The sequence below is a fragment of the Pelmatolapia mariae genome, linkage group LG1, assembly GCF_036321145.2.
Source record: "Pelmatolapia mariae isolate MD_Pm_ZW linkage group LG1, Pm_UMD_F_2, whole genome shotgun sequence".
Classification (NCBI taxonomy): Eukaryota; Metazoa; Chordata; class Actinopteri; order Cichliformes; family Cichlidae; genus Pelmatolapia; species Pelmatolapia mariae.
Window position 1 is genome coordinate 3,657,865 of NC_086227.1, and position 14,328 is coordinate 3,672,192.

General features: G+C 40.3%; 1 protein-coding gene across 3 annotated transcripts in view; it reads left to right on the forward strand.

Moving 5' to 3' along the window:
* LOC134625010 (multiple epidermal growth factor-like domains protein 11) overlaps positions 1–14,328 on the forward strand; it is a 238,769-nt gene that overhangs the window by 156,936 nt on the left and 67,505 nt on the right. For all 3 annotated transcript variants that reach the window (XR_010093679.1, XM_063470306.1, XM_063470315.1), the window contains exons 10-11: positions 5,879–6,091; positions 6,327–6,501. Coding sequence is in view for 2 of the 3 variants with exons in the window: in XM_063470306.1 (XP_063326376.1) it covers positions 5,879–6,091; positions 6,327–6,501 (388 nt within the window). In the remaining variant the exon portion in view is untranslated. The remainder of the gene's footprint in view (positions 1–5,878; positions 6,092–6,326; positions 6,502–14,328) is intronic.

Consider the following 14,328-nt stretch of genomic DNA (forward strand, 5'->3'; position numbering starts at 1 on the left):
AACACTTCTGGTAGAAACATCCTGAAATAAATGTTTTTACATATGATTTTAACAACATTTTAAGAGCTGGACAGCTTGGTTTACAGAGGACAAAAATGATCAAAGTTTAGCAGGCAGTTCCCATGGTTACCTCACTGCATAAGTCATCACTCGTGCAAGTCTGTATATATGTGTTTTGTCTTTTAAAAAGTGAGAGGTGCAGTGTAAGGGTGTGAAACTAAGAGCAGGGCTGGCTTCCCATCATGCTGCTTTTATCATTATTATTAGAGGACTTTTTTGTGATAATTATCAAGACAGTTTTATTTCTCAGCCATTTTTGGCACGTTTACTTTTTCCTTAGAAATTGCAACCAAAACAATCCTTGCTCTTCCATCAGCTGTCACCGGTTCCCAAACTAAAACTAAAACTCTGTTTCAGAGCCTGAAAACACTATCAGTATTCACAGTAACAGAACGAGCTGCCTGCACTTGAAACTGATGTTTTTTGCTGCAGTTTTAGTTTAGAAAACTACACTGATTCATAAAATCCAAAAATAGATTGTGGGTTCAATTCAATTCAGTTTTATTTACAGTATATAGCGCCAAATCACAACATCAGTCACCCAAAGGTGCTTTATAGTGGAAGGTAGAGACCTTACAATGATACCCTACCAAGAAACCTATAGTGGCCTTTAAAAAGAAATGAACAAAAGGCAACACGATATCATAAATTGCAAACACACACAATGATTTCTAATTGCTCATTAGTTATCAGGTGTCTACTACGTGATTCCAACGTTTGAGCTATGATTTTTGTTTCTGTGCTGTCCAAGTGAGGGCAAAATAATACTGATATAAAAAAATGAAGTCAGTGGTAAGAAATTACTCCACATAGTGTAAATTAGAAAATACTTGTGCAATTTATGACTTTATCCACTTGCTCCCAAATACTCAGACTGCTACACTTTTCCACTTTTGTTTGACCACAATCACCACAAGAGGCACATTTGAACAAAAAGCCATTTTAAATAGTTTTCTTCTTTATTAGCTTCTTAATTTCTGAGTCTGTATTTGAAAAAGACTTTTTGCACCCTCATCTGCCGTTGGTCAGCTCTGAATCTTTCCCACTCGTTATTTCTGCTTTAATTATCCTTTCTCTCCTGCTTCCACCCTGTCCATCTTTCTTTCCCTCTCACCCTCTCTGTCATTACTCTCAATTGAGCCAAATTACCTCCATTCATTTAGGCCCCAGACAGGTGAATTAGCCTACATGGAATAATTCCTAGATTGAGTTCTCTCCCAGCCGTTCCACGTTCTAATGGAATTAGCCAAGATAACAGTCCTGAGGAAGTCGGCATGATTTAAACGTGACACTAAACAGAAATCCTCACTGAGCCATTTTAATTGAGTGATTTGTCTGTTTCTTAATGGTTTCAACTTGTAGACGTGTTAAGAATGATGCAGCAGGCCTAAATTCAGCCTTGACTCAACTTATAGAATTTTCTATACAGTTCAGTCTTATTAGAGTCCATTCAGCTACTTCGTAAGATTCACCTTGAGCACACCACTCAGGGTCTTATGATGAAGTTTGTTGACCTTCGTATGGTGTGAGTCTATCTGATGCTGGTGCTCTGTTGGAACACTCTCTTTGAGAGTACTGCCATTCAGTTTTTATTTATATTAGTAAAAGCCAGACTGACAATTCTTTGCTTAAGTCATAACTCAGGGTATAGTGAGTATTCTGGACATTATTATTCCAAACAACAATTTAATTAATTCATGGCTGTTAATCTCTTAATATCCACCAATTCACCAGCAACCCGTCTTGGGACAGCATTGTTGTTTTTGTTGCATTAACATTTGATCCTTTTTGTAGAATTTTGCAGAAAAACTGCAATGCCAAAATTTTTGTATGCCACCTCATTTGAAAGCTATATCCTGTAGCTTGTGAATGTTAGTATTTAGCAATTGATTATAAGGAAACCCTACAAACCTGTAGAGGAAACACTGGACTTTTAAGTGTTCTTTTTCTGGCTCAGAATGATTGCACAAATACAGGTTTAAAAATATAAAACTGCAGTGCAAATGTATAAATTTGAACTTTAAATGTATAAAATATTAAAACTTAGTTTGGACTACAAATCAATTTGGGGTTTCCATCAATGTACCAAGTTGTGCCTTTTCTCGAGACTATTGTAGCTGAGCATCTGCCGTAATTCTTGTTACCATAATTCTTGGATATTTATCGACACTTCTATGCAAAACTGAGAGTTCAATTAAATGTTTGTTTACTTGACCCCTGACCTTTAAGCGCAATCCACCTATTGCTTACCCATTTCACAACAAGATTTAATGTTTAGAAATCTGAGGTAGTCTGCTTCTTTCATTGTTGTGTCCACTCTGTTCAATGTAAAAGTACTCCTGACTGCAATCAGCCCCAGAGCAAGATGCTCCCAGTTCCATGGTTACCAGCTGGTACAGTTGTCTTAGATCAGCTTTACACTGTCAGGTAAAGAAGTGTTTTCACAGAAAAATCCGTTTCATTTCGGCACAGAGAAGCTAAGAAACTTACTACACAGCAACTACAATTAATCATAATTACTAACAGCAACAGACTCTTAGGCACTGACTAATTCAAAGACATTTGATAAGGTGGAATTTTGATTAATAGTGTAGGTATATTTTTGAAATTGGATTTCTTCCAGAAACTCAACATTAAATCAATAGTTGTGAAGAAAAGTTTTGTTCTTTTTTTTTTAACTCCAGAAAAAGATCAGTTCACTCGGCCGGCTCTGCACATGCCCAGGAATGCTAATGAAAATAAAACAGGATGTAGCAATTTGAGACACAGAACACTACATTATGATTCTATTTCTAATTTTGACAAAGCGCTGAACACTTTTCAAGAAACCTAAACATGAAAGCACACCATCTTTAGCTAGCAGGTTATGAGGTCTGTCTCTAATACTGTACAGCCGTCCTGCTAGAAAGTCATGTGTTCATGACAGTTATGGTCAGTGTATTTATAGTTATTAAATATAAGGTTTTTGGTTTAATTAACAACTCTCTAAAACAGAATGCAAAAAAAACGTTTGTAAAGGGAGGCTTTATTACAGGGGTGTTGTATTCAGACTGCAATACTTGTAGCTACATATATATAATAAACTGCTAAAAAAGTGAGTCTGCAAAGCTATTTAAATACTGTTTAAAGTGTTCTTACCTTCAGCAGTGTATCATCGTTAGAATACCTGGCTTTTATTCCCACAAGGTTTTGTGCATCACTATTTTAAATTCCGAGATACTTGATCTTATGTCCAAACTTTTTACTAGCTGCTCCTATTCAATTACACACTGAAGAACATGAAAAACATGCAAGTTAACCATTAAGAGCAACTGGAGTTCACTTCCTTTCTCAAGGTTTATAAAAGCAGACATACTTTTATAGACACTGAAAAAGGCTTTTAGACATTATAAGAAGAGTTTTCCCTGCCATATTCACATACAGTAATCATTTATTGAAAATTGAGACTATAAAGCAGAGTTGTAGTGCTTACATCTGAGACAGAGTTTTCTACTTGATCCATTTTGATATTATACAAAAAGCTGTGTGCTTAATTCTATATCTTATACCCTTATCCATCCTTTAAACAAACAAAACGCCAGCACTCACTGAGTGTTTACTTTTAAGCAACATGAATACATTTCAGCTATAGCTGTCATCAGTGCAAGTGAACAGTTGTACTCACTAATTTAAGAGGTTGTAATCACAGAGTGGTGCTTGTGAGTAGTAAAAAAAATTAAAATGATTGAATTACAAGTTTTGCAGCTCTCCATATATTTGTGTAAATATTAATCTAACTTTAAATGATAAACAAGTGTGTGAAGCTTAATTTTTTTCCTATACATTTTCACACTTATATACTCATATTGTTCCTCCTCGAGTGCTGCCACAACCTGAGATGAACTGGAGGCTTTAGTGCTGGCCAGAAGACCAGGAGCTCCGCGTGTATTAACAGGGAATTTAGAAGGTCGCCTATTGTTGTTGTGTATGGCGATATATGATGATACGGCCGTAGTGTAATTAAAAAGGAGAGGTGGGTCACTGCGTAGTGCAGGGGTCCCCAACTCCAGGCCTCGAGGGCCGGTGTCTGCAGGTTTTAGATGTGTCTTTGATCCAACACAGCTGATTTAAATGGCTAAATTACCTCCTCAACGTGTCCTGAAGTTCTCCAGAGGCCTGGTAATGAACTAATCATTTGATTCAGGTGTGTAGACCCAGGGTGAGATCTAAAACCTGCAGGACACCGGCCCTCGAGGCCTGGAGTTGGACACCCCTGGCGTAGTGTAACAGCTGCCGTTGTTATGCAGTGTATTGCCGCATGGTGGCGCCTCCTATCTCATGACTGGTGTGTCACTCCCTTTTTGTTCTTCTTCGCACTCTCTCTGTAATGGATTCTTCCGTGTGTACGCGGACTAGTGTGCTCTCAAGTAAGGTGTGGTAGAGGTAGCACAAGAATGGCCCTACCAACCTGAGTTATGCACAATGTTATGACTTCCAATTCTTGAAGATAATTTTTTTAACGATGCGTGAGGCAGTAAAAACTATGTTTGATTTATGTGCTTCCATTTATGTGCTTATGTCACCTAACATGAACAGTTTGGGTGTGGCAACTAAACCGTGTGGAAAGGTCTTCACATATCCTCCGACAGGCCCTCTGAGCAGGCGTACAAGACCGTACAGCGTGCACATAGTTTTCAGTGGGTGTTTGCAGTGTGTGCATATGTTTGAGTGTGTGAGGCCCATTTGGAACATCCTTTGTCCTATATATTGTGTTCTATGGAGAGTTTTGCATGTTGTAAGTTGCTGTATTAGGATCAGACGTTTTGATATGGGTTGATGGAAAGATCTTGCTCCCGTTTTGGAGTTTTATGGGAAATGGAATCACCAATTTTACACATTTTATATGTGTTTGATAACCATTTAGGGGTAGAGATATTTTAAATATTTTGTTGCCCATGTAGACATTTGAGTTCAGTTTACTGGGGTAAATTATTTTTGTGTGCTGGAATTCAAATCAGAGATCTTTACTTGTCCGCAGAGTACTTGTTTTATGTTCAGCCATGGGCCGTCTAACAAGCTTGATTTGATCCATTCTGAGTCATCTGTTGGCTAAAAAGTAGTGATACAAATTTGGTCATTCTAGACCACCATTGTGTTTTGGTTTTTGTGAAGTTTTTAAACTAATTTGTTATTGTGGAGGTTTGCTGAGTGAGGCAGAATAAAAATAGTTCAAAAGGTCCAAAAAATCCAGTGTTTTTATTCCTTTCTTCACAACTGTGGTTTAGTGTGTTGTATTTAAAGTGCAGAACAGTTGCAGTCTCTTATCCATGTGTTCTAATGTGTTATCTTTAGACAATTATTTTTTCAAAATGTACAGAGAACACATAATTTAATAATAGATGAATCAGATTAATAATAATAATGGAAATAATGATTTGTGATGAAATTCAGTGCAATAGAAAACTAGCTTTCTTTGCAGAATTACACTGAAAATATTTTGGACGTGCTCTTATTCTGCTCCCAGGTTATTTTCCTACCAGGAACCAAGGGGACTTTGGAAGTTGTGTAAACAGCTATGGTTACCTTTTCCCAAATATCAACTCAATATTTTGCAGAAAAAAGGGGGTTTACTCAAGGATTGTATTCCAACTCGATTTATTATCTCTGAATTGTGTTCTTTCCAGGTAACAAAGTTGATTAGAAGTAATAGAAGTCCCAAATGCCCCAGTAATAACTGTTTCTCTCACTCTAACTTGTAAAAAGAAAAATCCCAGGCACTTTTAGAAGAGAGGCTTGGAATGTTGGAAAATACTCCTCCGTGTTTTTTAAACCAACCCAGATGCCAGGATGAATGCCCAGTTGGCACTTATGGGCCACAGTGTGCTCACAAGTGTGACTGCCAGAACGGAGCCAAATGCTACCACATCAACGGTGCCTGCCTATGTAACGAAGGCTTCAAGGGGCCGAGCTGTCAGGATCGTTTCTGTCCCACTGGCCTGTATGGACTCATCTGTGACAAATACTGCCCCTGCATACATACAAACACACTCAGGTACTGGATAATTGCTCAGGCTTTCTTACTGTACAACACTTCAGTAGAATAGAATGTTTGAAATACTGTAGCTAGTTAAAGTGGAGTTGATATTTTGTTTCACATATTTCTGCTTTTCCTACTAAACCTACTATAAAAGTAACTTTGTGTCGAGGGTGGTCAAAATGGGAGAACTACAAAACAATATACACACTGCAAAAAGAAAAAAAAACTTTTAATCTTGCTGCTCTTTCAGCTGTCACCCTCTGTCAGGAGAGTGCACCTGTGCTGCGGGATGGACTGGGCTTTACTGTGACGAGACCTGCCCTCCAGGTTACTACGGTGAGGGCTGCAGAGAGCTGTGCGTTTGTGCTAATGGAGCCTACTGTGATGGCATCACTGGAGCTTGTATCTGTGCACCAGGATATATAGTAAGTGCAAAACTCACAATTTTCCCGGGGTTGAGAGTTCTGTGGCTTAACACCAACACGTTCCTTTTCCCCCAGTTCAGTTATTGGAATTTTATTGGTTCGTTTTGTTTTGTCTCACTCTAAACTTGCCAAATATAGATTATGGGATTATGGGAAGAATTAACACTGAGTATTTTTAAAACAAACTATTATCTTCAAACTATCTACAAGCTAGAGGGAGCCCACAGAAAAGGATGAGCCAGTTGCCGTGCTTCTTGCCTAACTGTATTGTGCTATGGAAACAAATAGACGACTCCTCTCTCAAAGCAAATACTTTGATTCTTCTCCAAGCTGCTCGTTCTACCATTTACCATCTGCAATCCTACCATTTCATTCTAAGTTCATGAGAATGCATCAATTTGCTGGACAATGTAATTGCACACAAATCAATATATATTTGAGAAGATCATTTGTTTTGAATTAAAGAGCCACAATTCATGTGTTTATCATTTTTGGAATATTCTGTGCAGAGATTGCAAGAAAACAGCATTTTTTATTTTGTAAAACTTTTTATTTTGTATTTTCAAACATTTGCTGTTTGTTTTACAATAAAAACTGTATATTATATTATATTATATTATTGGATGATACAACATGTGGACAGCATGGAGTGAAATTCAGTTTTCACCACCACCCATTCTTTTCCACAGTCTTAAGAGAAACATAATGTCTTTGATCAGAGCATGCAACTATTCACTAAAACTTGCCTAATTAACATCCTCCACATCTGTCAGAACTTTTAAGTTTAAGTGCATTGCATCAGCCATAGGTCTATTCATAAGAAAAAAGCACAGGCTCAGAGGCTTTAACGGCAAGAAATCAAAAGGATTTCCTCAGAAAGAACTGCACATGTAAATGAGGTTCCTAGTATTATTTAACCTGAAGACAGGTTAAAAATAATTAACAACTTCCACCTGATTGAGGAGAGGGTATTTACAGCCACCGTGTGCAGAAGATGCACAGAGAAGGCGTAGGACATCCTCTAACAACTGGTGCTGTTGACTCTGCAGGTTTAGACACAGAGCTAATATGGCTTGCAAAGGAGAAAGGCTAATGCAGGTGCAACCCGTATGATATATGACAAAGGGAGCATGAGTGTCAGGATGGTACAAAAGTATGTGGAGTTTCTGCCTATATGTAACAGTGAGAGTACCTTAAAGGTTTGCATGCAGTAATATTTAAAATCTCTTATGTTGATTTGTCTGTAACTAAATGACATAGTGCAGATGTATGCTCCGTTTTATTAAGCAGGTCTTGTTCCCATTTTGATGAGTAAGTTTAGGTGAAGTTTAGTTTGCCTTCTAATCTTACATCATATTTAGAGAGCTTTGGTGTGCTCTGAATAATCAATGCTAATTGCCAGTTGTACAAAGTAAATTAGCATTTGTCCATGAAGTCAGTCCAGCATTTTGGTCAGTGGTTGGACGTAGCGTTTCATAAATAAAGTTGGCATGGCCGTAAACTTACAAGATGGACCCAAAGCTGTGCCACCGCATATAAAGCTGTGAGACCTATACTTGCACCAATGATGTGGTTGTCCAAAAATGTCTTTCCAATTACACTGAGTTATAGTAATGCTTAAGATGAAACCCTCATTATCCTTATAAGAGATCTTACCTCTGTGTGTCCTGTTTGGATCTTTGGTCTTTCAACGCTGTCTGTTATTGTCAGCTCACGGAGGCAAGAACCAAATCACAACAGTCACATCAAGGCAATTCATATTTTTAGGGCATTCAGATCATTACAAATCTGACCCTTTTCAATCTGGTTTTCAAAAGGAGCACTCCACTGAAACTGCTCTGTTGGAGGTGTCATGGCTGTGTGCAGGCAGGCAGGGAGGAAGGACCCAAAATGCAGGACTCACTGAGGCAAAGTTGAACTCAAAATAAAGAGCTTTATTGCAGGTTGCAGACTGAACAGAAGACTAACTATACTGAGGGAAAATAAACTAACAAGCAGGCAAAACAGGTCATGGAACACAGCGAAATCAGAGGGTGAGCAGACGTTAACGACGCGACAGAGAGCAAAGGAAAACACAGGGTTTATATACACTGGGGAGTAATCAGGGACTGGGAAACAGGGGGGAGACACAGCTGGGAGAAACAGACTAGCGAGACAGGAGAGAAGTAAAACTGAACACTCTGACATCAGACTGGGACTATCAAAATAAAACAGGAACACAGAACAAATCACAAAGACGCAGACTTGACACTGAGAGGCAGACTGAAAGAAAATAACACATGGAACCCAGAGACGACAGAGACTTAAAGAAGAATCAACATCAAACTAAACTCATGACCAGAACCAAACTGAAACCTAGAATAAAAATAAGCAAAACAGCACATCTCAAGAATCAGAACATAAATCATAATCTACTGTAGAAAAACACCAAAATATAAGAAACAGAAAATGCTGGGTCAAAATGACCCAGAACCGTGACAGGAGGTCTACATTGATCTTCTAATTGTGTCTGTGTCATGGGGTCCTCTCCTAAGCTTCTCCCGAACAAATGCAGGCGTAGTCAGGAAGCGTTCAGTGTGGATAGTTTATTCTGCCGGCCTCCCAGGTGCACAAAAGATTATTTACAAAGAAAATAAACAACAAACTTAATTCAAAACAAAACAAACATCTCTGTACAAAACACAAACGGCTGAGCCAGTCTGCATGTTACACTCACTGTAACATCTCACAGAAAACCCAGGTAGGGCCTGACAGCCTCCCTTTAAATAGTCATCCCTTTATCATTTCTTTTCCCAAAACACTCTTTTTTTCCTCAACTTATTTCCAGCTGTATTCCTACAATACATATATATGTATATACAGACATTTATGGCCACTTCCAGACAGCCTACAGTGTTTCACAATAACAAAAAAAACACAAACAAAAATAATGCAGTTCACGTGACCTTTCAAGCGTGCGCGAACCCACTATTTGAACCCCGGAACACCATACCGTCAGCCTGCATAACCACTCGCATAATCAGTGATCACAGAGAGTCTACGCGACCGGCTTTATTAAAGGTAAGCAAAAAAAATATTTTGGCCACCCTCTGTGCCGCTCAAAATATACCTCTCACCCCTTTTTGTTTATCTGCCCGGTCGACTAAAAGACACGCAGCCACGGTAACCCAGCACGACAACTGTAGAAACTAATGGTGGTGGTGCGTGTATGCGCCCAGATCAGCTGTCTGCAGCCCGGGACGGTGTAACTCTGTCACAGTCTGTATCATCAGTTTCATTGGGGTCTGTTCCATGAGCTGTTTTTCTATAATTTAATACATAAGTGTTGAGAGGAGAGAAGACCTTTGACACACCTTTTATTATATCGATGCTTATACTACAACCATAACTGAAGATGAATGTCAAATTAACATCTTTACAAAACCTCCCATCCCACTATCAGCCCAACCTAAATACAATAAACACACACATGAAGACAAAACAAATGGTGTCCATTTGATTTTCTCAGAAATGTAAAACTAAACCGTCTCCAGTTACTTTACACAAAACTCCACTGATTCCCCAAACAGAGACAAACTCTTCAGTGTTAGACACCATTTGAAATTTTACTTTCAAACGTGCACCTACTATCCCCTTGAACATAATTTCAGAATTAACCGATCCTGCCCCCTTCATTTTGTTCCTCCTTGAGAGCCATGTACTCATCTTAGCCTGACCTATTAAAAAATTAATTAAGCAAGCCTTTCAACGCTGCACCACAGAGTACTTCGGACCCAGGATAAAGAGACCCTCCTCTAAAACAATCCCAAGCCCAGGAAGCCACTGTCGCAGCAAAGAAAAGAGGCCAGCAGGCCTGGGACAGCCAAGCCACAGGTGCTGCAGTGTTTCCTTGGTCTGACAGAAAAGACAGTGGCTCCCCGTTCTTGGATCTTTATGTGCCACGTGTTTATTCATAGCCATGACCCCATGCACCACTCTCCACTGGAGAGCCACACTGCGCTTCTCTATGGGAAGCTTGTACAGGGACCTCCAGCTGTCAGATGAAATTGGTTGATTACCTGCAGAGTGAGTGCCCAGTGCAGCCCTTCAGAGTCCGGGAAGACCACCCATGACCTCTTCCACCAGCTTCTCCTGAAGGCGCAGAGATCTCACTCCAGTCTCCTAAGCCAGCTTGGCAGCTGTTTTCCACTGGCCTGCTGTCCTCAGCCCCGCCAGCTTTGTTAGGCCAGCATTTATGAGGAACCTTTGAACACTAACAGTGCTGAGCATCATACTTGGTATCAAGGGATTGTAAAGTAGAGCCTCCTCAACATTACCATCTTTACAATAAAAACAGTCCAGTTCCAAGCATGCAAAACAGACTGGTAAAAACAGGAGGTCTGCATAAAGTCTATTCCAGTTAGGTTTATGAGAAACAGGTGCTTGTCACATGCAAGGTCCTTTACTCTGTGAAGCAGGGTTGATGCCACTTTGAACCAGGGTGGTTGTTGCTTATGATAAAGATACCGTTGTGCTGTCTGAAAGTGTAATGCTGTGAGGCAGCTAAGAAGAGTCAATCAAACTCTGACCCCCTCTGACACACAGACTCTTTTTTTCTCTGATGATTTTTAACAACATTTAAATTTACAATAAACTCCACTGATCTCACCTGGACCTACAGCACCAACGCCCTGGTAAATAAGGCCCAGCAGCGGCTGCACTACCACTAAAATAACTTGGACTGGAAGTTCTCCTGGTCTTCTACCGCACCTCGGTGGAAAGCATGCTCTCCTACTGCCTGGATATTTGGTACGCAGGGGCCACTACTAAAAAAGGGAAGGCTGTGCAGAAGGTAAAAATCATTGGCTGTCATTTGCCACCCATGGAGCCCATTGCCAGATAACCATCACCACCATCACAGGTGACCCTTCGCTCCCCGCCCAAAACCTGTTTGACCCACTGCCCTCTGGTCGGCGCCTCAGGTCAGTCAGGTCTCCCAACTCCAGACTCACAAACAGCTTCCTCCCCTGGGCCATTCAGACTATTAACAAATATCCGCTGAAAGCCCACCCATGGTGGGTCAATCTGAGTAATCCTCATTACTCTACACCAGGGGTGGCCAACCAGTCAGAGACCAAGAGCCACTTTTTTTTACTGTGTTACCGCAAAGAGCCACATCATACACATGGGCACACATGAACATCACCCATCTGTTCCTCCCTCTCTCTCACACACATGCACAAAAAAATACACACATCTCTGCTCAGCCAGATTTATTGTAAATTTCACACACCAACATGATAATGACAGAAATGGACTCCTACAGTACTAAAACCACAGGCCAGTCATTTTCAACAATGAACATTGTGTGCACTGTCTCACACACACAAACTCTCAGTTCAACCAAGTCCACAATTAAAAATATAATAATCTACAATAGCATTTTTCCTTTACAATGCATGTTGTTTAGTGGGACTTCTGGCATTCCTTGCCTTGAACAATCCTCTTCAATCTGGCTTGTATTCCGTTGTTGCCACTCGAAGCAATTCTTTCACATGAGTGTCAGTCAGAACAGATCGATGCTTTGATTTTACATGTTTTAGGGTAGAAAACACAGACACAGACGTATGTTGACCCAAACATTGACAGTATCTTAAGCGCAGCCCGTTTGACATTGGGGTATTTTTCCATTGGCACACTTTTCCAGAACTCAATGGTCCCTTCCCTTAAAGCAGGTTTCAATTGGTCCTCCTCACAAAGATCGATCATCTCCAACACAGCCGCAGCTTCATCTGTGACTAGCGGGACTTTCAAACAGCCCGTCTCTGCATTAAATGGGTCGACCAGGAACGTAATCTGTGGCCTTTTCAATTGTAGATCATGGAACCGGGTCACAAAGCTTTCGTGAAAGTTTTCAGTCAGCGTTGCATATCTGGCTCTTTGCTTACTCAGGGCGGCGCTGGCGACTTGCCCGCTGGCTTTTAGCAGAGTGGGAAAATGCATTAAATCTCCCTTTTGAATATGCGTCTTGAACAGCTTCAGTTTGTTGACAAACGCAAACACACTTTGCACCAGGTCAGGCAGCATTTTTAACTTACCCTGCAGGGTCAGGTTGAGTCTGTCCAAGTGACACAGCATGTCGACCAAAAAGGCCAGATCCATAATCCACTTGAGGTCCGAGAGCTCGGGATAGTTCTTGTCCTTCTCTTCAATAAACAGTTTCACGGCATCCAAAAGCTCAAAGAAGTGAGAGAGTACCTGGCCTTTTGACAGCCACCTCACAGTGCAGTGCAGCGGCAGGTCACCTGGAAGCCCTTGGTCCAGCTCAGCGATGAGATACTTGAATTGCCTGTGGTTAAGCGCATGTGTGCGGATGTAGTGGACGATTTCCATCACAGGCTTCATGACGTTATCTAAATTCAATGATTTAGACACGAGTTGCTCCATGTGGATGATGCAGTGGAAATTCGAAAACTCAGGAAAAGTTTGGTCAGCTTTGCACAGCCCCACAAGCCCGTTCACAGATCCCATCATGGCTGGTGCTCCATCCGTGGCTATTGCAGTTAATTTCGTTATGGGCAGATTTGCTTTTTCAAATGCAGCCATCATGGTTTCTTTCACATCTATGCCACGGGTTCTGTCTTTTAATGGCACAATATCCAGGAGTTCTTCTTTGATCACACAATCGTTTGACACAGACTGTGCAAATATTGCCAACTGAGGCTTGTCTTGTATATCACAACAGTGTGGCGGGACAGTTGGATGTCTGATACCATGCGTTTTAGTTTGTCGTTTTCAGGAGACAAGATTTCAACAACGTCACTGAGGCATTTTTTAACAAACTCTTCTTCATTGTACGGCTTTTGAGCCCGTGCAGTGTTCCAAGCCAGCTGATAGGATGCGAGTGTTATGGTCTCTGACCGCTTCGTAAATTTTTGGAAAAACTGTATCTGCTTTTCTGCCTGACTTTTCAAAGTGGCCAACTCGTGCTTGCGAAGTTCAGTCCCTTTTGGAAATTCCTGGTCGATGTTAGCATGGAGTGAGCTGAAGTGGCACTGAAGATTTGAAGCTTTGAAATGCGCTAATGACGTCTGACATATAAGGCAGAATGCCTTGCCATTGCGTTCAACAAAAAAATATAAACTCTCCCACTCTGTTAAATGAATGCGTTTTATTACAGTAAATGATTTCTGAAATTGTTGTAACGAAGTTTAAGGATGTAATTCCTCCACTGTTATCATCTTCAATGTCATTTAGCCACAGTTCAGAGCAGTTACCTAAACTCTAATCCCGATTAACTTGTTAAAAGTTTTCTCTCCTCACTGTTTATGACTCTGGATACTGTGTCTCCTCTGAAAATAGTCTTGAATCAGAAGTGCTTGACTCCCTGGTTAAATCCACAAATGCACGCCTTGAAACAGACAACCTGAAAACTGGAGAGAAAATTGCATCTCACTAATTTAGAAGACCTTGATTTTGCCTGGAAAAAGAGTTTGCTCCACTATATAAGACAAGTATGGAAGAAATATAGTGTCATCAGAATCCAACTATTTTTAGACATTGAATTTATAACACTGAATTTTTATCCTCCAAATTTCCCTGCAAAAAATATTCACCTGCAAAAATTCGCCTGCAAAAAATTCACCTGCAAAAATTCACCTGCAAAAATTCACCTGCAAAAAATTCAACTGCAAAAATTCACCTGCAAAAAATTCACCTGCAAAAATTCACCTGCAAAAAATTCACCTGCAAAAATTCAACTGCAAAAATTCACCTGCAAAAGTGATGACCTTAAATGACCCAAGCCAGAGCAATCAGCACTAGATCGAGTCGAGCGGCTCTCAGCCA